This window comes from Lepus europaeus, chromosome 5 (assembly GCF_033115175.1).
Source record: "Lepus europaeus isolate LE1 chromosome 5, mLepTim1.pri, whole genome shotgun sequence".
Lineage (NCBI taxonomy): Eukaryota > Metazoa > Chordata > Mammalia > Lagomorpha > Leporidae > Lepus > Lepus europaeus.
In genome coordinates, this window is record NC_084831.1 from 57,037,051 (window position 1) to 57,059,735 (window position 22,685).

The window sequence follows — 22,685 nt, forward strand, 5'->3', positions numbered from 1 at the left end:
ACCTACATCACAGCACTGGCCCCAGGCCTACACTTGCTTCACTGTTTATAAGCCTCGTATTGTGGAATCTTCCTGTTCTCTCTTAAATTTCGCTTATGTCCAATTCTGTCCAAACAAAAATACTTGCATTAAAACTGTGTGTGTATCATTTGAAAGACTCTGTGAATCCGTAATTGATCTTTAAAACTGTGTCATCATTAAGATGGAGAGTTTTCAAAGTTTACTTCTTTCGCTTATTGTATAGATTTTTCTTAAGGTCTTTTAATGTGCTGGGCTGCTGATATCTCATGTGGTTTTTGCTTTGCTTTGTTTTCCTAAATTCTAACTCAACTGCTTCTGAATTTTTTTCTTCCACAGGACCCTAGTAAGCTGTTGATTAGAATAAACAAATGGTTTGCAGAACTATAAAATATTGATTATATATATAAGTACAGTTGCCCAACTTTCTTAACTATAAATACCATTTCAGGACACAATTTAGTTTTTCCACAGGCAGGTTAATTTTTAAATTGCCTTAGCTTTGGTTCTTTAGTTTTAAAAAATCAAGACTCTACCTTGGAACAAGATGAAAGTGCAAGATGTCCTTTCAGTTGAGCCCAGAGTTTTAGTCTGGTTTTTAAGGATTCTTAGGGACTAAACACTATGCATAACAATGAATGTGTTAATTCCATTTCTTAATGTCTTAGAGTTGGAAGGGATTTTAAGTTATTCTGTCCAAGTGGCTGGATCCCTTCTACAGCAGCTGACAGCTAACTCGCCGCCTCTGGATGCAGGCTCTTTCACTGCTGGACAGGTCTAATTGTTGGAAGATTTCTTTCCTTACACGGAGATGAAAGCCAGCTCCTCGAAACTGTCATCCATAAACTGTCACCCATTTGTCCAACTTCAATCTTTTATCTCTTCAGATAATTGAAAATAGTTGAGAGGCTCTACTTTGCCAGCTTGTCTTTTTACTCCCAAGAAAATAGCCCTTCTTCCCTTTACCATTCTGCCCTTGATATCAGCTTCTAGATTCTATTTCAGCCACTCACCACGGCTGTTTTAAACTGATGACCACTGCTAACAACTGGCTGCATTTGGGGAAACTTTTATAGCTGTTGTGGATTTACTCTCTATATTCTCTTCTAAGTGAATACGTTATTTGGGAATTACTTTTTTTAAAATTTAGTTTATTTGAAAGGCAGAGAGAGAGAGGGAGAGAGAGAAATCTATCTATTGTCTGCTGGTTCATTCCTCAGATTCCTATAACAGTCAGGGCTGGGCCAGACTCAAGCCAGGAACTGGGAACTCAATCCAGCCCTCATCCATGGGGTAGCAGAGACCCAATATCTGGAACCATCACCCAGTTGCCTCCCAGAATGTATATTTTCAGAAAGTTGGAATCAGGAGCAGAGCTGGAACTCGAACCTAGGCATTGCAATATGGGGTGCAGGTATTCCAAGTGATGTCTTTGTGTGTGTGTGTGTGTGTGTGTTTTATTTATTTGAAAGAGGGAGAGGCACACACAGAGAGGTCTTCCATCTGCTGGATCAGAAGTGGAGCATCTGGAACTTGAACTGGTGCCCATATGGGATGCCTGCACTGCAGGTGGCGGCATTACCTGCCATGCCTTGGCGCCAGCCCCCCAAGTGATGTCTTAACTGCTACACCAAATGCTTGCTCTAGGGACACTTCTGAACATCGTCCTAAATTGCTAACTGTGGCTCAAATAGTCTTATGAAAGTATTTAAGATGGTGTACCAGGGTCATCTCACAGCCCAAAGCATAGACACTGGCTATGCCAGGCTTCTGAACTCTGTAGTCCCATCCTCTGAGACCAGGCCCAGAGGTCCTCTCCCTTGATTTATGCTGAAGGTTAGGATGGCCATATAGAATTGATTGCAGGACAGAAGTGTATGTAGTCTAAATATTGGCAGATACTGATCAGCAACGAACAACTCATGTTTAAATTTGCCCAGATTGTCTTTAATTATAGTTTATTTGGGCAGTTTTCCACATCAGTTATTTTTCAAAATCCAGAACTGTATCAATTTCTGTAAAATGTCTTCATGACAGAAAGATCCAAGAGATAGTATGGTTGTATTTATGAGTATATGCTAGACTGGCATTGTGGCACAGCAGGTTAAGCTGCCACTTGAATGCCCACATCTCAAATTGGAGTGCTGGTTTGAGGGCTAGCTACACTGCTTCCCATCCAGTTTACTCCTAATAAATCCTGGGAGGCAGTGGATGATGGCTTAGGTGCTTGGGCCCCTGCCACCTCCTGGCTTTGGCCTGGCTCACCCATGGCTGTTGCAGGTATTTGGAGATTAAACCAGCAGATGAAAATCTCTCTCTGTTTCTCTCTCTTCTTCTTGCTCTGCCTTTCAAGTAGATGGAAAGAAATACACAGTAAATAAAAAAGGAGTGTAGGCGCTGGGAGTGGGCATTTTTTAACCCAGTGATTAAGACACCAGCATTGCATACTGGAGTGCCCACGTTCAGTACCCAGTTCTGGCTTCTGACTCCAGCTTCCTGCTAATGCAGACCCTGGGAGGCAGCAGTGAAGGTTCAGGTGGTCGAGTCCCTGCCACCCATGTGGGAGACTTGTATTACATTTCTGGCTCTGGCCCCAGCCCAGTCACAGCTGTTGCAGACATTTGGAGAGTGAACCAGCTGATGGGAGCTTCTCTGTCTGTCTGTCTGGTTTTACTCTCTCTTAAAAAAAAAAAAAATCCTTTAAAAAAAAAAAAAAGGCATTGCAGCCAGATGGCTTTGTGTTTACTCATTTATAAAGAGAAAAGTGGGAGAGCTACCTTAAAGGGTGTCCTGTGTGTGTTAACCAAGTTAGTGTGTGTTGCAAGGCTCATCGAATGGGTGAGGCGAGCAAGGCACTGTCCTCTAGTGAACAATTTAAGGGGCACACACACAAAAAACAACAACTCAGTAATCAAAAAATAAACAGTAGTTTAATGCAATAAAATGAACAAAATACCACACCTTTAAGTGGAGTCCAGATCAGATAGATTGGAATTAGAGGGAAGGGGGAGTGAGTTGAACAAGTAGGGAATCAGATTCTGTCTTTACTTTTTGTAATTTTTTTCATCAGGGATTAAGTAGTCATTAATTTTGATATTTAAAAATGTAGCATTAAGTTATTTGATTACTGGTGTGTGTGTGTGTGTGTAAACACTCACATGTGCATAATGGGGGAGGTATATGCTTAGTTTTCCACCACAATGAATCCCTCCCTTTCTCACCCTGGTCCCAGGCCAGTGTGTAGGTGTTTGTTAGTAGCTGATAGTTCTGGTATTTTTTTAATGTATTTTTTAAAGATTTATTTATTCATTTGAAAGTTACAGTTACAGAGAAAGAGACACAGAGAGAGAGAAAGGGGGAGAGAGAGAGGGAGAGAATCTTCCACCCACAGGTTCACTCTCCAATTGGCTGCAATGGCTGGAGCTGTGCTGATCTGAAGCCAGGAGCCAGGAGCTTCTTCCAGGTCTCCCACATGGGTGCAGGGGCCCAAGGACTTGGGCCATCTTCCACTGCTTTCCTAGGCCATAGCAGAGAGCTGGATTGGAACTGGAGCACTGGGACTCGAACCAGCACCCATATGGGATACTGGCACTGCAGGCGGTTGCTACCTGCTATGCCATAGCGCCCGCCCATCTGGTATTAGTTTTGTGGTAAAATGAATTGTAAGAGCCTCATAGAAGGACTCCTCCCACCAGTGTAGATATTTTCGTTAAGTTGTCTCAGAGAGCCAGTCAGAGGCTCCAGCCTAGATCAGTTTTAGGATATGAAAGGATGCTGTTCTTCTTGTCTTCTATTGGAGGCGTTTTGAATGTCATGCTTGGAATACTGCTGGAGCTTGAACCCCAGGAAATAAAAAGGCCAGTACTAGCTTACGTGGAGAGGAGCTCAGCCAAACCAAGCAGCACCGACACACTGCTTCTCCTTGATGGCTGGAGCTGTGAAGGACAGCCACAGATGGCACCTGAGCCCTCCCTGGAGCTGCTGGGAGTGTGTGAAATATTCTCATTGGCTGGAGCCAGGAACTCCCTGGGGGCTGGCAAAGGCTGCTTCTAGAAGTGAGGTTAGGATGACAGACTCTTTGTGTAATTCTGGGTCTGCTTCTGTTTGCTTTTAGTTAAGTCTTGGAAATCTGTTTTATGGCTAGTGACCCTTGAAAGGCCAAAAATGTTGCAGAATCAACTCTTTAAAGCTTTTTGCTCTTGATAGGCCAAGCGCAGTGCAAGGTGCAGCAGCTCGCTGTTCAGGATTTCAGGCAAGCAGCTCCCTGTTAGGGGCCTTCCTACCTTGCTCTTTCCCTCTCTTTGTGATATAAGTTGATCCCATGTTGCTGTCTGTACGAAGTCATAAAAATAGCTGCACTGCAAAGGTCATGTAAACTGGTTGTTGTTGATGCTATGTGTAGAATGCTTAGGGTTGAACATACTAATCACAGTGTGTCATTGGCTTTGATTATGTTCAAATTTACCTGAAACTTTGTCCCTTTTTAAAAAAAAAAGTTTTATTTATTTTGAAAGTCAGAGTTAGAAGGAGAGACAGAGATTGTCCGTTTGCTGGTTCACTCCCCAGACGGTTGCAAGGGCCAGAGCTGGGCCAGGTCAAATCCAGGAGCCAGGAGCTTCGTCCCCTGCCACAAGACTGGCAGGAGCCCAAGCACTTGCTATCCTCTGCTGCTTTCCCAGGCCATCAGCAGGGAGCTGGATTCAAATGGAGCAGCTGGAACATGAACTTGCTCCCAGATGGGATGTCCACGTTGCAGGCAGTGACTTAACTGGCTAGGCTACAACTCTGGCCCTAAGTCCTTTTGTTTTTAAATTGCACAGTAGTGGAATCTAATTACATGGTTGAGGAGTGGAACGAGTTTAAAAGGTAACTTTGTTTTGCTGGCAGCTGCCAGTCTTTGCTGCCTTGTCATGGTGAGCTGGCTGTGTCGTGCCAGCTATCTTTTGGTTTGGCAAAAATGGCATGGGGGTGGGTGGAATTTTTGTCTCAAGAGAATCTGTCACCTTCTTGGTGCTGTTTTTTGGAGAGCAGCTGTGGCAGCTGCTGAACTATATATGCCTGCTTTGTTTCCCTCCTTTCTTTGGCAGGTGGGGAAAGTGTGAGCATTCTGAAGTGAATCTAAAGTTAGTACATCCGGTAGAGCATTCCATTTCATGTATGTGCTATTTGGGATAGCAGTGGGGATTAGAAGATGCAGACACTTGGGCAGAGGAGATTAAGGGTGGAAATCGAGGGCAGTGTGATGTATGTGGGAAACACCCTCTTGTATCTAGGAACTCACTGGCATAGAGACAGCTGTGGGAATGAATTGTCCTACCCAGAAGCAGTCTGGCACAGGGCAGTGTTTCCTACTGGGTCATTTACCAGCTTGTCCTGACATTAGTTAGTTAGACTTTCTGAGTCCAAGATGAAATCCAACACTTGCTTCCCCAAGGCAGCTGGGCCTGCATTCCCAGGGGATTATCAAACTGCAGATTCTGGTGGTGAGGGTTGAAGCATGACATGTGGCATGGCTGTGACTGGATCAGGTAGGAATGGCCAGGTCATCACAGTGGGTGGTGCTTGGCCAGTCCTTATCACATTCATTTTCTTACTTCACCAGGGTACCGCAGGTGTGTCCCCCCTCCCAAGTCCTCCAGCATTATCTGTTGAGTTACAAAGACTGGGCCCTCATCCCTGACTGAGTGTGTGCATAGCTCACTCTCCCTGGTCACCTGGGCCTCAGCAGTCAATGCTTCTGTGAATTCTTCACTTCTGCTTGTGGTTCCTTGGAAGTGTTGCCATTTTCTGCATGGCATCAGCTACCCACCTGTTCTTTCCCTCTTCCAAAGGATTGCTGATATAGGGAGGGGGATGGTGGAGCTCTGGGGAGGAGGGGATTTGAGTCTGGGTCAAGCAACGCCTTGGCCTAAGCATGTTGGACCCTTCTGCCCTAGAAACCTACCAGCTGCTCCCTGCACACTCCTCCAGTTGCTGCCTGCTACTTCCCGAGCTTGCACCTCAATACTTTGCCTTCTTGGGCCATCCTCCACTGCCCTCCTGGGCCACAGCAGAGAGCTGGACTGGAAGAGGAGCAACTGGACTAGAACCCGGCACCCATTTGGGATGCTGGCGCTGCAGGGAGGTGGAGGATTAAAAGTGAGCCAGCCCCAAGGGAATCCCATTAATATTTCTTAAATGGAAATGGAGTAAGTGGAGTGAGCCTCTCCTGGGGGCTCTGCTCTTTCTTTGTCTCCCAGCTTTCCATCTTCTGGTCCCTGCTACTTATGCAAAAGAGTTTCCCTTTTCACCCCTCAACTCCCATAGTGAACCTGAGCCCTGTGTTTCCTGATCCAAAACCTTCTTAAACAGCTTTCCCTGCACAAAGCATGGGCAGAAGCCTAGTCACTTTAGTGACTAAATTTTTACACGGAGTTTCTTATCTCCAGTCCAAGAAAGAGAAGATTACTGTAGAGAGATTTGGTTGCTCTTTGGCTTGGAAATGCCCTCCAGCATTCCTTTTCTTTTTCTTTTTTCTACATTTTACTTATTTTTTAAAAATTTTATTTATTTTTGCTTCTTGTTCTTCTATTTTCCACCTTTATTTATCCACTTACTCCATTTAAGAAATATTAATGGGATCCCTTGGGGCCGGTGCCATGGCTCACTTGGTTAATCCTCCGCCTGTGGCGCTGGCATCCCAAATGGGCACCGGGGTCTAGTCCCGGTTGCTCCTCTTCCAGACCAGCTCTCTGCTGTGGCCCTGGAGTACAGTGGAGGATGGCCCAAGTGCTTGGGCCCTGTACCCGCATGGGAGACCAGGAGAAGCACCTGGCTCCTGGCTTCGGATCAGTGCAGTGCGCAGGCTGCAGCGGCCATTGGGGGGTGAACCAACAGCAAAAGGAAGACCTTTCTGTCTCTTTCTCTCACTGTCCACTCTACCTGTCAAATAAAAGAAAAAGAAATATTAATGGGATCCCGACCCCACCCTGCTTTAAGTCGCTCAGCTGTGCAGACCTGCCCTGGAAATGTCAATTCTCAGAAGGGAAGAGGGGTGGATGGTTGAGGAGTTGCTTTGTGGCAGGAATTGGGAGCAGGAGACTAATTGCTTACCCAAGGTTTGACTCCTCCACTCACGCATTGAGACCGGAAGTCATAAGATCATGGAGCTGAAGAGGGTAGAGGCTTAATCCAGCTGTGCTGTCTGAAGGTGGGGCCTGGGGACTGATTAGACGGTGTGTGTGGGGGGGGGGGGGTTGGGGGGGTTGGGGGGAGAGGCTGTTAAGGAGAAGTCCCATGGTGGCTTTATAGGGAGACACCGCGTGGTCCTAGGATGAGCGCGTGCCTGGTGTCTCGGCGCCGGACTCAAGTGATCCTTCCGCTGTATGCGTCCGCCATCCACCACCCTCATCACACGCTGGAGCAGTGGGGGCCACGCAGTCCTGGATTATGAACCCCAAAAACTGCGAGCCAAAATAAACCTCCTTCCTTTTGAAGTGGCTTTCCTCAGGTGTGTGTTGTGATGAAAAGCTGACCCATAGACTTGAAGAAGGCAGGCGGGCACGGGAAGCCACTCAGTGGAGGGTATAGGCTCTGGGATCACATTGCCTGCAACTACAAATAAGAATAATGGTAATGATACTACCTTCTGGGGTTGTTACAAGAATTCAATGAGATATATACAGAGGGGGGATTTGAAAAAGATCTGGCCCGGGACTTAATTAATGTGACCCATAGTAGGAATTACCTTACCCTTGCAATCAGGTATATACATAAAATAAACTGATGCACATTTAAAATTTGTGGTATTTTCCCTTTTTTTGTGTATAAAACACTTCTTAATTTCAAAAAACCAAGCTGTCTTGACCACAGTTCAGCAATCACAGATCCAGTACTTAATAAGTGTTTAGTGTCTGTTGCTTCTGATACGGTTGTTGTTGGCCTTCGTCCTGGCTCTCCGGATGATTGCAGGCCGGTTTATGCAGCGGACTGTGTGACCCCTCTGGGAGCTGAGAAAGCCCTGGCGGCAGAGCGTCGGCATCAGTTCCTCCCTTGCCTTTAGGAGGCTGTGAAGCAGCACACGTTTTTGGTGCTGTTGCTGTAGAGCGGAGAGCAGCCTGGCCAGAGTTTGGGGGGTGGAGGTAGGGAGAAGAGTGTCTCCGGCAGCAGAAGCAGTCCATCCTGTTTGAGCAGATGGCGCTGGGGGAGAACCGCAGCTTCTCTTCTGCTGACCCACAGCCAAGATCCTGCGTGGGAGGCAGCCAACAAGGTGCCCGGCACAGCCAGATCCGCACTCCGGGCCTGCCTTCTGTGGTGGCAAGGAATGACTTTTTGTGCTGCTTTGAGAGAGAGATTTCTCCCTCTCCTGTGAGTGCGCTGGTCGTTGGCCCGAGATTGGGTTACAGGGAGGCCGTGCTGTGATTTTTTTTGCAGAGTGAGGAAATCTAGAGGGCCCGTGAGACTTGAAGTGTAATCCTATTTCTCGGGGCTGAAAGTGCCTGGTATGGTGGATCCCCAGGCAGATTGCAGAACGTGAGCTTGAAGATGATGAAATTGCTCTGAATCTAAACCCTTCTGTGATTCTGGCAAGCTTTTCAAATTACTTGCCTTTTTCCTATTTGTTCCCTTGCCCAACTTCTGTTCCCTGCATCCCAGCCTGCTTTTTCCTCTGCCGCTTATATAAGGCAGCATGTGGTCCTACGCCAGATGTTCCTGGTGTGATTATAAATGCATGTGTTCCTACTCCGGGCCAAGAAAAGACTCCTGACAGAGGACGTCCAACATTTTTTGGCTTATGAAACCCCAATGCCTTTCACTCATGACTTAGTCTTTAAAATGAGATTATTGGATTCCTTTATTCTTTGCATCAACATGAAAGGTCAAATCATTGACCTGCTGGTGAGATGAGAAAGCTTAGGGGTCAAGAATCCGCCGAGTAGCTTTTGTGTTTGGATATTGGATCACCTTTCTCAGAACTGTCAGCCTAACCCCTATCCAAAGTCATGGCTGTTGTCCACCGCATCTTTTTATCTTGGCTATTATAGGAACATACCCGCTGCCAGCACATTTCTGGACCCAGGGTACAAAATTAAACTAAGTGAATGTAAATATCCAGTCTAGCTTGAGAGGAAAGAGGAAAGACGCCTAACAGTACAGGCTCTTTTCCTGAGAAGTCTTCTATGGTAGGAAGAATATTAAGATTTGAGTCAGGCCTGAGATCTGGGCCTGATTCCACTCCTCACATCCAGAATGGTAGAATGACCAGTGCCATGGCCATCTATGAGAGCAGGGAGAATCTCTTCCTTTTTTTTTTTTTTAAGATTTATTTGAAAGAGTTACGGGGAAGAGGTCTTCCATCTGCTGGTTCACTTCCCAGATGACTGCAATTGCCGGAGCTGTGCCATTCCAAAGCCAGGAGCCAGGATCTTCTTCCTGGTCTCCCACGTGGGTATAAGGGCCCAAGCACTTAGGCCATCTTCTACTGCTTTCCCAGGCCATAGCAGAGAGCTGGATCAGAAGTGTAGCAGCTGAACCAGCGCTCATATGGGATGCCAGCACTGCAGGTGGCAGGTTGCTGGCCCCCCATTCTAGTGTATTTAGAAGGAAATTGTCTCTTGTTAAAATGCATACATCAGGAAATCAATCATTATTAGTTGTTTCATTTTTAATCTAACAATTTTTGATAAAAAGGTGCACAATTGTATCATATAAATTTGAGTTCAAAACTAGGTTAAAAGAAAATCTTTTCCCCTGTTAAGCTTTCTTTTATTTTTTTTTATTTTTTTATTTTTTATTTTTTATTTTTTTTGACAGGCAGAGTGGACAGTGAGAGAGAGACAGAGAGAAAGGTCTTCCTTGGCCGTTGGTTCACCCTCCAATGGCCGCTGCGGTTGGCGCGCTGCGGCCGGCGCACCGCGCTGATCCGATGGCAGGAGCCAGGTGCTTCTCCTGGTCTCCCATAGGGTGCAGGACCCAAGTACTTGGGCCATCCTCCACTGCACTCCCTGGCCACAGCAGAGAGCTGGCCTGGAAGAGGGGCATCCGGGACAGGACCGGTGCCCCGACCGGGACTAGAACCCTGTGTGCCGGCGCCGCAAGGCGGAGGATTAGCCTAGTGAGCCGCGGCGCCAGCCTGTTAAGCTTTCTTTTGACCTACCAATCACACAGACCGCAGATTCACAAAGCTTCCTGGGGTTCAGCATTGGTAATAATTTCTCCATCATGAGCTAAGTAGCCTGGGACCATGTGACAGGGCTAAGGTTTTGCTGACAGGCTCATCCCAGGTGAAGCCCTGTGTTGGCCACCTGATCCCCTGAGTTTACTGATGCCCAAAGGAACAACCATGAAGGAGGTAAAAGTCTTGGTTGACAGTATTACAGAAAGAGAGAGAGAGAGAGAGAGAGAGAGAGAGAGAGAGATATCTGCTGGTTCAATCCCTAAATGTCTACCACAGCCATGCTGGACCAGATGTAAGCCAGGAATGTCGAACTCTATCCAGGTCTACCACATGGGTGGAAGGGATTCAAAGTGGTTGAGCTATTTATTATCTTTTGCTTCCCAGTGTGTGCAGGAAGCTGGATCAGAAGCAGAGTAGCTAGGATGTGAATCAGGCACTCTCAGATGAAATACAGTTGTCCCAAGCGGCAGCTTAACCTGCGCCTTAACACTCTTATGTAGAAAATTTATGTTTCAATTCTATTTTTGGTGAACATTTTTAAAAAGATTTTATTTATTTGAGAGGTAGAGTAACAGAGAGAGAGAGAGAAAAGTATTCCAACTGCTGGTTCACTCCCTGATGGCTGCAGTGGCCAGAGCTGGGTTGATCCGAAGCCAAGAGCCAGGAGCTTCTGCCAGGTCTCCCACGTGGGTGCAGGGTCCAAGGACTTGGGCCATCTTCCACTGCTTTCCCAGGACACAGCAGAGAGCTAGATCGGAAGTGGAGCAGCTGGGACTCGAATTGGCACCCACATAGGGATGTCAGCACTGCAGGCAGATGTTTAACCTACTGTGCGGGGGCTGGCGCCATGGCTCACTAGGTTAATCCTCTACCTGTGGCATTGGCATCCCATATGGGCCCCGGGTTCTAGTCTTGGTTGCTCCTCTTCCAGTCCAACTCTCTGCTGAGGCCTGGGAGGGCAGTGGAGGATGGCCCAAGTGCTTGGGCCCTGCACCTGCATGGGAGACCAGGAGGAAGCACCTGGCTCTTGGCTTCGGATTGGTGCAGTGTGCTGCCATAGCGGCCATTTGGGGGGTGAACCAATGGAAGGAAGACCTTTCTCTCTCTCTCTCTCTCTAACTCTGCCTGTCAAATTAAAAAAAAAAAAAAATAACCTACTGTGCCAAAGTCCTGGCCCCTTCTTAACTATTCTAACTTATTAACTGGGTGACTCTGGGCAAGCTGCTTAGCCTGTCTGTGATTTAGTGTCCTCGTCTAAGAAATGGGGGGAAATAGCAGCACTGACCTGTGGGAATTTGTGAGGATCGCATGCGTTCTGCGTGTGAACTGCCTAGGGACAATGCTGGCACAGAGGAGCAGATGCTTCCTACCCCTTGTCCTTGGATGAAGTCTGGAGGGAGTCAGGATTCGGGTGTTGGTCATATAACAGCTCTCCAAACAACCCTAGGTAGAATTATTCCCATTTGGTAGCTGGGCAAGTTGAGGCAAGGACATACAACGCATTCAGTGTCTCACATAGCAGCCTTTGGGTGGTGCTGCCAGAACTTGCTTCCAGGAAGTCCAGCTCTAAGGTCTATGTTCTTGGCTGTTGACACTGGATTCAGAATTTTCTTCATAGCCACCAATAGCAAGTGTCAGGGGGCTTGATTTAAAACTGTGCCTTTTTGGTGTGAAGAGAAAGAAAGCCTGGCGTTATGCAGAGCTGTTTGAGGGTGGATATTGGGCATCTGAGATGAGTCACTGTAGTTGAGGGCCAAATGCCTGAAGTTGGAGTTTCTTCCATAATTTCTGCTTCTAAAGGACTTTGACATCTATTTTCTTCTAAAGCCTATTTTCTTACTAAAAGAGATTGATCAAAGTGATACGAAGGATAAACTGTTTATAAAATGTTTTTCTTCACTTTATTATTTTTCCAAGTGTCTACTTTAATGCCGAAATAGTCTTACAAGTGGGGAGATTTAAAAAAAAAAACAACACTTTATAGTTTGCAGAATCACAGAAAGCGAAAGTTCAGTTTTGCCCAGGCCTCTTAGGCTGTGCATGTGTGTTTTAAAGGATGGCAGTTGTGTGTCCATCATCCAGCCTGAGACATAGAATGTTACAGGTGCCCTTAACCCCTATATTGTCCCTCCTCCATCCCACGCCCACCCCAACCCCTACTCTGCATCGCATTTTACAATAAGCGTTGTTTACTCTTGTGTAATCTTGCAACATATTGTTTAGATTTGTCTGTTTTAGACTTTTCTATAAATGGACAGTTTCTTTAGGCAAAAAAAAAATAGCACTGAAACTTCATTATTTTTATGTTGGGATTGTGCCAGTAAAAGATTTTTTTTTTTAAGATTTGTTTATTTATTTTCAAAGTCAGAGAAGGAGGGGGGGGGGTCTTCCATATACTGTTTCATTACCCAGATGACTGCAAAGGCCAGCACCTGGCCAGGCCGAAGCCAGGAGCCAGGAGCTTCCCCGGGTCTCCCACATGGGTGGCAGGGACTCAAGCACTTGGGCCATTTTCTGCTGCTTTCAGAGGTGCATTAGCAGGGAGCCAGATGGGAAGTGGAACAGCCTGACCCAAACCAGAGCCCACAAGGGATGCTGGCTCTGCAGGTGGCGGCTTCATCCCGCTAAGTTGTGGTATCGACCCTGATAGATCATTCTTACAATCTGACTTTGTTTTGAAGTGGGCCAGGTTGTCAACTGTTTGATGCCTGACCAAGGCATTGGAAGCAGAAAACAGATCATTTCTGCTGCTGCCTTCAGTTTCCCTGAGCCCTAGGGCCACGGCATAGCGTAGTTGTTCAGTAAATATTTTGATTAAGTGACTGAATTGTAGCAGCCAGGCCTATGAATTTCATTTGTCAAGACAACGTCCATGTGATTGTTTTGATCTCTGCAATTAACTGAATGAAGAAAGATACATCCTGGTGTGAATTCTTAATCTAGTGTGCGGAGTGACAGCTGTGGCATTTATAAATCGAGCTGTTGTGTTCTGGGTCACTACCACTGTTACCAAAGATCCAGCAGTCATGGCCCCTCTGGTGAACGAATGCAGCTGGGAGGTCCATCTTCAAAAGCATTGCACCTCTGCTGTGTTTCAGACACAGTTCCCATGCAGCAGAGACAGTGGTGAAGCCCTGTTGGGAGGTAGGAAGGAGACTGGCAGGAGAATAGAAACACAGATATGCCGAGGGTGTGGGCGAGGTGGGGCGGGCAGAAGGCCAAGGTGTGGAGAGCGGTGGTGTCATGGGTGGGGCCTGCGGATAAACAAACAGAGCTGTGAGGCCAGGGCTGATCTGGGAGCAACCCAGACACCACTGAGCGAGCAGGGGAAGCCTGTTGAAGTGTCTGAAATAGGGGTGTGACAATCAGATGAGCCAGTTGGGCCATTCTGACTGCAGGGTGGAAAATGGTGCCATGCGTTCCTGGGATGGAGAGAGGGTAGTGGTAGGAGGAGGCTACTGAATACTAATTCCTTATCTGTTGAAGCCATCCTTAAATGGGGGGGGGGGGGGAAAGGTCTGAGGTTCCTACTAGAGGCAACATGGATTTCAGTGCCTAGGGATGAACCCTCTGCTTGGAACTTGGTTACTTTTCAAGGTTTCACCACAGGTTAAGAGCAGAGCCACGCACACCCCTCTCCATGTGTATCACACCTTGCCTGTGTGTGTTGTTTCATTGCTTTCTGAAATTGGTGCCAGATACTAAAGTTGTCATTGTGCACATTTAGTTTGATTGACCTAGATTTCAGACAGGTGTTCTGTTTGAGCATGCCTCCTGAGTCATGTTAGAGGCAGGACCCAGTGATTTTTCTTCTGTGGGGCTGCCTGCTCTTTATATGTGTCAGTTGCCCCAGAGAGTTCTGGCTTCTCCACACACTCTGCCTGGTTAAGACCATATACTCCCTCCTAGGGTTTCAAAACAAGCTCCTGCAACATTTTGCATTTCAGACTAGGTGATAGGCATCTCCCCTTCCTTGTCTCAGTAGTGTCAGGGATTCAGCCTTACCAAGAATAATCAATTGGTGTTTTTTTCTTTTTTTTAAGATTTATTTATTTATTTGAAAGGCAGAGAGAGAGGAAGAGACGACAGAGAGAGAGAGAGAGAGGGATCTTTTATCTGTTGGTTCACTGCCCAGATGGCTGCAACAGCCAGGTCTGGGCCAGGAACTCCATCCAGGTTTCCCACATGGGTGTTGGGGGTCCAAGCACTTGGGCCATCTTCTGCTGCCTTCCTAGGTGCATCAGCAGGGAGCTGGATTGGAAGCAGAGCAGTGGGGAGTTGAACCCGTGCTCCAATATAAGATTCTGGCATTGCAAGTGGTGTTTTAACCCACTGTGCCACAGTGCCGCCAGGAATAGCACTTCTAATCTCCTGGTTGCTCAGGTTACAAACTCTGAGTTCATCCTTGACTTCTCATCCTTATCCCTCCTGATAGCCACATTGTTTTCACACCTGCAGTGTCTTTCCTGTATATTCTGATTGTCCATTCTATCTTCAGTTATATCTAAGCAGATGTGATAATTCATCCCCCTACCCCCACCCCTTAGTCTTGTCTCCCCCTCTAACTGTCCACCCATCCATCTCTCACTGTGTTCCTGGGACACTTTGTACATTCCTGTCTTATAGCATCTTATTATATTTTGAAAAACAATTGTGATTGAAAAACCATAGCAGGAGTCCATGTTTAGCTTAGCAGTTAAGCCATTGGCTTGGATGCCTGCAGCCTGTATCAGAGTGCCTGGGTGAATGTCTTGTCTCTGGCTCCTGGCTTCAGTTTCCTGTAACACAGATTCTGGGAGGTAGCAGGGATGGCTCAAGTAGTAGTTGGAACAGTAGTGGAGCAGCCAGTACTTGAACTGATGTTCCTATGGGATGCTCCCATTGCAGACAGTGGCTTAGACCTCTGTGCCACAACACCAGCCGCAGTAAATATATTTGGGCCTCTGCCTATGGCGCCTGCATCCCACATGGGTGCCAGTTTGTGTCCCAGCTGCTCCTCTTCCGATCCAGCTCTCTGCCCTGGCCTGGGAAGGCAGTGGAAGATGGCCCAAGTGTTTGGGACCCAGCATCCGTGTGGGAGACCCAGAGGAAGCTCCTGGCTCCTGGCTTCAGATTGACTCAGCTTCAGCCATTGTGGCCATTTGGGGAGTGAACCAGCAGATGGAAGACCTTTCTCTCTGTCTCTCTCTCTCTTTGTTTGTGACTCTACCTCTCAGATAAATAAATAAAATAAAAAAGAAGTAAACTAAAGAGTATACCATCACACCCACTTCAAGTGTACACTGCAGTGGCGGAAAGTGTGTGTGTATGTATATATATATATATATATATATATATATATAGTTGTGTGGCTGATCTCCAGTATTTTTTAATCTTGCAAAGTTGCAACTCTCTAATCATTAAACAACAACTCCCCCTGCCCCTTTCCCAGCCACCAATTCTGTGTGTTTATATGAATTAGTGTTTTTGCGACTGTCTCATTCCCGTTAGCATGCTGCTTTTGTAACTTGTTTGTTCATGGGTCTGTTTGAGTCCTCTCCACTTTAGTGAGCTTCTTTAAGGTCCTTTGTAGTGCCTTGCATGGTGTTTGTCATGTGGTAGACATGCAGAAAATTTCGGAAAAGTAGCGTATTCAGAGAATTTTTACCCGTGGTTCTGAAGCAGTGACTTGGGATGGAGGTGATGATTAGGGTTGGGACAGGAGCTCTCTGGTAGGTGCTGGCAGGGTCATCACACTGCTCATTGGTGGCATGTGGTCTTACACACACTTGTCATTGTTACTTGTGAGAACAGTGCATGAGAAAGGGAGAGAGTTAAGACAAACCTTTCAACGAGATAAAAAGACCTCACTTACACTTCCTTAAAATACCAATAGTAATTGGAGTCTGGTTGATGGATGTACCTGAGGACAGTTGATTACCTTGCGGCTGTAATTACCAACTTTATGAAAGCAAACCTGTTTGTCTGCAGTGTGGAGAGAGGGAGTCTGTTTGGTGCTCTGTCATTCTAGACTAGCGCTTTAGGAATGACTCTTCAGAGGTCACAGGTGTATTGGCTGGCAGTGTTTGCATAAATGCTTTCATTTAGTTTGTGACCAATAACCTAGTCCTATTTCATAATATATTTACATGGAACTTGATTAACAATATGGCTCTGTGGCTCAATAAGATAATCCTCCGGCACACCGGGTTCTTGTCCCGGTCGCTCCTCTTCCAGGCCAGCTCTCTGCTGTGGCCCAGGAGGGCAGTGGAGGATGGCCCAAGTGCTTGGGCCCTGCACCCCATGGGAGACCAGGAGAAGCACCTGGCTCCTGGCTTCGGATCAGTGCGGTGCACCAGCCGCAGTGCACCGGCCATAGTGGCCGTTGGAGGGTGAACCGACGGTAAAGAAAGATCTCTCTCTCTCTCTCTCTCTCTCACTGTCCACTCTGCCTGTCAAAACAAAACAAAAACCAATATAAGGAGCCTCTATAACTTAATTGTGGGAACTATTGACTGTTTAGTTTTTTTGCCTGACACATAAAAATTCCATAAAATTGTGTTACAGGGGCCGGCACCATGGTGCAGTAGGTTAATCCTCCACCTGCAGTGCTGGCAGTTACCAAGATTATATCTGAATTTATATGTAGTAGTGATTGAATGAAATGGGTTGTTAAGGTGCATTGTCTCATAATTTATATTGTTGCAAAATAGGTAAAACTTTTGTTCCCTAGTATACCAGTATTTAACACTGGGGTGATGCCATCTACCTACACACACACAATTTTGTAATACATCTTGTTTTGTAATTTGATACTTGATCTTTCTCTTTCTGAGGAATGTTTTTCTGTATGTGGCTTTAATCATTGATGTACTGTTTAATCTCAAACACATGGTAGGTTTATTTTTTGGTTATTGTGAAGCTTTAAAAAAATTGCAAAGCTGTTGGTCTATTTTTGACCCTCAAAATTTATTAAATTTATTTGTGAAAGCTTTCTGGTGCTTTATGAGTTACGTGTGTGTGTGTGTGTGTATTACACACTAAGGATGCAAAAGCAGCACAAGACAGTGCTCACAGCATTTCTTTGGAATATTGCTTGAGAATTTGGAGCAGGTGTGTATTTCATCCAGACATGCTAACATTAGCGTTCAAGGATATTGCTTTCTCTTCCCAGCAGACTGACAAGGGCAGATGAAGGTCCAGTTTTCTGGAATGAGCCTTTGTCTTCTGATAAGATGTCTTGTGTCAGTTGGCTGTTGGAATAAGGTCTTTGTTCGGATACAGCTACTTCGTTCATTTTTGCTTTGGCTGTTGTTCTTCCTGCATTTCTATGGTGGAGGTTGAGAGTCGAGAAAGTCTGATCTTTTATCAGGTTAGAGGACATTTTGCTTGTGCTGCTCCAGAGAGGAGCCATGGCTGCCAAAAATAGCTAAAGTATGTTGTGCTTAGATCTTTCTCTTAATGAGTAAATTGGAGTAAGATGGCTCTGGAAGCCTTCCACGGGGTTATTTTAAACTTGGGACTGCATGGTCTGTGTTGGATTAGCTCAGAGTACTCTCTGAAGGGGCAGGTGAAGGTCTCCCTCATATATTCAGCTTTTTATTTATTTATTTTATTTTATTATTATTTTTTAAATTTTTGACAGGCAGAGTGGACAGTGAGAGAGAGACAGAGAGAAAGGTCTTCCTTTTGCCGTTGGTTCACCCTCCAATGGCCGCCGCGGTAGCGCGCTGAGGCCGACGCACCGCGCTGATCCGATGGCAGGAGCCAGGAGCTTCCTCCGGGTCTTCCATGTGGGTGCAGGGGCCCAAGGACTTGGGCCATCTTCTACTGCTTTCCCAGGCCACAGCAGAGAGCTGGGTCAGAAGTGGAGCAGCCAGGACTCAAACCGGTGCTCGTGTGGGATGCTGGCACTGCAGGCGATGGCTTTCCCTGCTTACACCACAGCCCAGGCGCCTAGATTGAGCATTAGTGCAGGTCTTCCTCTTGGGCTTGGGTTATTGTCACATCCTCCTTTGCTTGCTTCATGCCACCACTGTCCCAAGTGTCATATTGCCCTGGGTAGTCATGTAAGTCCCTGTGCTTGGTTGAAGCCTTTGCTGTTGCTATCTTGACAAGTTTAACTTTCCATCTAGGGGCCCCACAATTTTTAAATAGTTGGTCTTGAGTTAAAAAGAGTAGTGCAAATTTTCTAAGAACTTTTGATTATTTATTTGAGAGGGAAAAGCAGAGGCAGAGAGAGAGAGAGAGAGAGAGAGAGAGGTCTTCCATCCGCTGATTCACTCCCCAGATGGCTGCAGTGACTGGAGCTGTGCTGATTCTGAACCAGGAGCCAGGAGCTTCTTCGTGTCTCTCATGCAGGTTCAGGTGACCAAGGACTTGTGCCATCTTCCACTGCTTTCCCAGGCTGTAGCAGAGAGCTAGATTGGAAGTGGAGCAGCTGGGACTTGAACTGGTGCCCATATGGGATGCTGGTGCTGCAGGTGATGGCTTTACCCACTATGCCACAGTGCTGCACACACCTCATCCGTCCCCCCCACCCCGAACTTTTTGAAGCCCATTCAGATCTACTTGAAAAAAGATCTTTGCAAGCCCACACTTGCTCTCCTGCCTGTCTAGCACCGTGTTTCACTGGTGTGCTCTTCTAAAGCTGTCACTGCTTGGAGTTCCTACAAGAGCTCCCAGCGTCCCCAGCCCTCTGCAGCGCTTGCTTGTGGCACTGCTTTCTCATTCGCCCTGTCTGACCTGCCTCCTCTCTTCTCATGTTGTGAAATGACTGGGTTGAGAAACCTCACATGGCCATCTCAGTGAGTCCTGATCACACTCTGCTTGCCTCATATCTCCTTTGAAAAAGTTTCTGTCTGGTGAAGTTGGGCCACATTTGATCTTGGAATAATGGTTTTGTAGTAATTCTCCAGGAAGAGCACGTTGATTTTTTTGTTTTGTTTTGTTTTGGTCAGCATGAAAAAAAAAAGTCATCTTCAGGGTGTTCATTCATTCAGTATGCTTGATGGGGCATCTAGTCTGTGCTAGACTGTATACCAAGTACTGAAGATTGGGCATTAAACAGCATATTTCATTTTCTTCTCTTGAGCAAGTAATTTTCTAATTGGAGTAGGCAGAAAGTGAATTAACAAATATGTCAACATATAATATCCAAGATCTGGTGTTCTGAAAAACATTGCAAAGTTCCTTTCTTGATCTCCCACCCTGGAAGATGTCTGTCTGTTGTTTATATCTACCTTAACATCGGGTGGATAGTCTAAGTTGTGGGGCTGCCTGACCTTGGCAGATTAGCAATGCTGAACTTGTCACTTGTTACATGCACCTTTCTGGCAGTCATTGTTTGGACATATGTAGTAGTCAGCTTTTTGTTACTTTAACTAAAATAACTGAGAGAAGCTACTTAGGAAGGAAGAACATTGATTTTGACTGATGGTTTGGGTGGTTCACAGTCTGAGATCAGGTAGCCCCACTGGTTCGGGCATCTGGTGAAGAGGGAAGAGGGACAATCATAGGTGAGCTGGGAAGCAGAGACGGGGAGCACTCCGCCCTTACCCATGCCCAGGTCTTGCTCTAGAAGGTCATTGTGATTTGGTTGTGGGGTTTCCAAAGGCCTCCTAACTAGACCAAGCCTCCACCCTTAATCCAGCCACCATTATTGGTTAATCCATTAACCCTCAGTGTAAACCTTAGGGTTTAGGGAGCCAAATTGTGTTCAAACCATAAGAGCATAGGACGTGGATACCATACAGCTATTACCCAGAGAATTATATTTAAACATTCACTGCTGTGTCATTCATAATAGCCCAAAAGTAGAAATAATCCACGTCCATTTGTTTTGGGCATAAACAACAAAATGTGGTCTGGCCGTACAGTGGAGTGTTATTCAGCCATAGCATGTGGTACAACATAAATGAACCTTGAAAATGCTACGCCAAGTGAACGAAACCAGATACAAAGGACCAAGCATTGTGTGATTCCAGGCAGATCTGTAGCAACAGAAAGCAGATTAGTAGTCATGGGGAGCTGGGGGAGGGGACTGGAGAGTGGAGGATGTGGGGAGTGACTACTAATGGGTATAGAGTTTCTTTCTGGAGAGATGAAAATGTTCTGAAATTAGGAAGTGGCGATGGTTGTGTAAGAGTGGGAAGATACTAAAAGCCACAGAACTGTACACTTGAAAATGGTGACTGTTTTGATGTGTGAGTTGTATCTCTAAGTCAGGATTACTTCCTAGTTCAAGGGGAAGATGAAATAAAACAACATACATGCAGTGCCCTTGTTCATAGTATGTGCTCCAGTAGTGGTGGTTTTTGTTGCTATTAAAGAAGGTAATATTGTTTAAATAAAAAAGCTGGAACTTTTATCCACTGCTACATCTCTTAGAGTGTTAGCTACTCCGTAGCAAGCAACCAGTAAGTGGTGTTGGATGAATGTGGTTCCCTCTCATTCACGTCCAGCACGTTCATGAGCATGGCTGTCTTTTGAGTCTGCGTCAGCAGGACCTGTGTCTTGAGCTGCTCTTCCAGTGGTGGCGACTGAGTGACACAGAGCTCTTCGCAGCCCTGGTTTTAGTGTTTAACTTGGGGTTAAGGGCGTGCAAGTCCAGGGAAGCAAATGCTCTACCTAAACGCAAGGTGAAAGTGGGGTCAAAAAGATTCTTGAAGTTTTTTCCAGTAATATAATTCTGCTTGGTGGTTTTTATAAGAACGTAATTGGCCTGTAGCCCTTAATGCTTCATTATCAGTTCCCTGGAGAGCAGAGGATTAATTTGTGTGTGTGTTTTTTTTTAAATTAGTTCCTAGAAATGTACAGATTAAAGCTGTTAATTTGTTCTGTTGAACCCAACTCACAATTTGTACGTGTGAGAAATTGTTAAGAGAGAATCCGTTTTTCTCAGAAAATGTTTCTTTTTAAATTTCTGTCTTTTTCTGAACTTGGCATTCTACTGATAATGCCGAGTTGCTTTCATGGCTGTGTCCGCAAGGTGCCATCTGCTTATGTTGAAGCTCATGAAAAGAAATCGGCCTGTTGTCGCCTGTGTTCTCCTGCATCTTCGTAGGAGACCAGTGGGCCTGTTCCCTTTGGTCTCTCTGGAATCATTGCTCTTCTCCTTCCCCTTCAGTCTTGCGTGTGCCATGTGGTTGACCATGTCTCCTGGTTACTATAAACTGCTGGGAGACTCAAGGCCCAATCTGTGGCTCGCCTGTAGAAGTATCCAGAACTTCTTTCCCAGCCTTTCCCAGCCTTTTGTGTTTGACCCTCTCTCTTTGTTTCCTACTCTTTTTATTCTCCCACACTCCCTCCCTGGCCGTGCATATCTTTGAGAGCTGCTTTGAGACAGGTTAAATAAGCAACAATGCATGATTATTGAGGCTAATATTTTAAAGACAAAACCAAGAAGACAAAAACTACCTACATTTTTTCCTCCCTTACCAGGGAGGATGGGAAAGAAAGCAAAGCTGTCAGAAAAGAAATTGTGAGCCTTATTTTGGAAGCTTTGCTGAGTGTCTCTTTTTCTTGTATTCCATAGAAGTTGGTGATATGGCAAAGCAATACCTAGAGAAAGGTCTTCTGGTCCCAGATCATGTCATCACACGCCTCATGCTGTCGGAGCTGGAGAACAGGAGCGGCCAGCACTGGCTACTGGACGGTGAGTGAGCCTGTGAGAAGAGCCGCACAGGCTCTCCTTCCCCCTCAGCCTGCCCTCCTTTAGTTAATGTTCTACCACGGTGAAGCCTCTTAGTTCTGTCTCCGGATCATCCTGGATCATCCCCGTGAGTTTCATTGGCCTGAAGCAAACTTTCACTGAATTCCCATTACAGTTCATGTTTCGAGGATATCTTTTGTTGCCATGACTCAGTCCTAACTATGACTCATCTTAAACCAGAGATTCTGGGCTGGCGCCATGGCACAGCATCCCATATAGGTGCCGGTTCTAGTCCTGGTTGCTCCTCTTCCAGTCCAGCTCTCTGCTGTGGCCCAGGAGGGCAGTGGAGGATGGCCCAAGTGCTTGGGCTCCTGCACCCACATGGGAAACCAAGAAGAAACACCTGGCTCCCGGCTTTGGATCAGCACAGCTCCGGCTGTAGTGGCCATTTGGGGAGTGAACCAACGGAAGGAAGACCTTTCTGTCTCTCTCTCACTATCTATAACTCTACCTGTCAAAAAAAAAAAAAAAAAAAAAAAAACCACAACACAACACAACAAAACAAAACAAACACCAGCAAACCAGAGGTTCTGTCACGGAGCACACATGTTAAAACTATGAGTTCTCATTTTTCGCATTTCTCATTTCTAGCTCGTGTCAGAGCTAGACCATCTGAAAATCCTCTATTATACTCAGGCAACAAGCAGTGTTGGGACTCCAGGTTTCACCTTTGGAGACCAGTTTTGCTTGATGCTTATGTATATATACATGAAATGCTTATTGTTTATTTTCACGTACTTGAAAGGTAGAGCCTCAGAGAGAGAGAGATTGAGTCTGTATATTGTTCACTCCCCAAATACCTGCAACAGCCAGGACTGG

General features: G+C 46.1%; 1 protein-coding gene across 1 annotated transcript in view; it reads left to right on the forward strand.

The window, feature by feature from the left end:
• The window catches only part of AK4 (adenylate kinase 4), a 78,589-nt gene that overhangs the window by 20,508 nt on the left and 35,396 nt on the right, over window positions 1-22,685 (forward strand). The window contains exon 2 of the mRNA XM_062191482.1: window positions 21,690-21,809. Coding sequence (XP_062047466.1) covers window positions 21,690-21,809 — 120 coding nt within the window. The remainder of the gene's footprint in view (window positions 1-21,689; window positions 21,810-22,685) is intronic.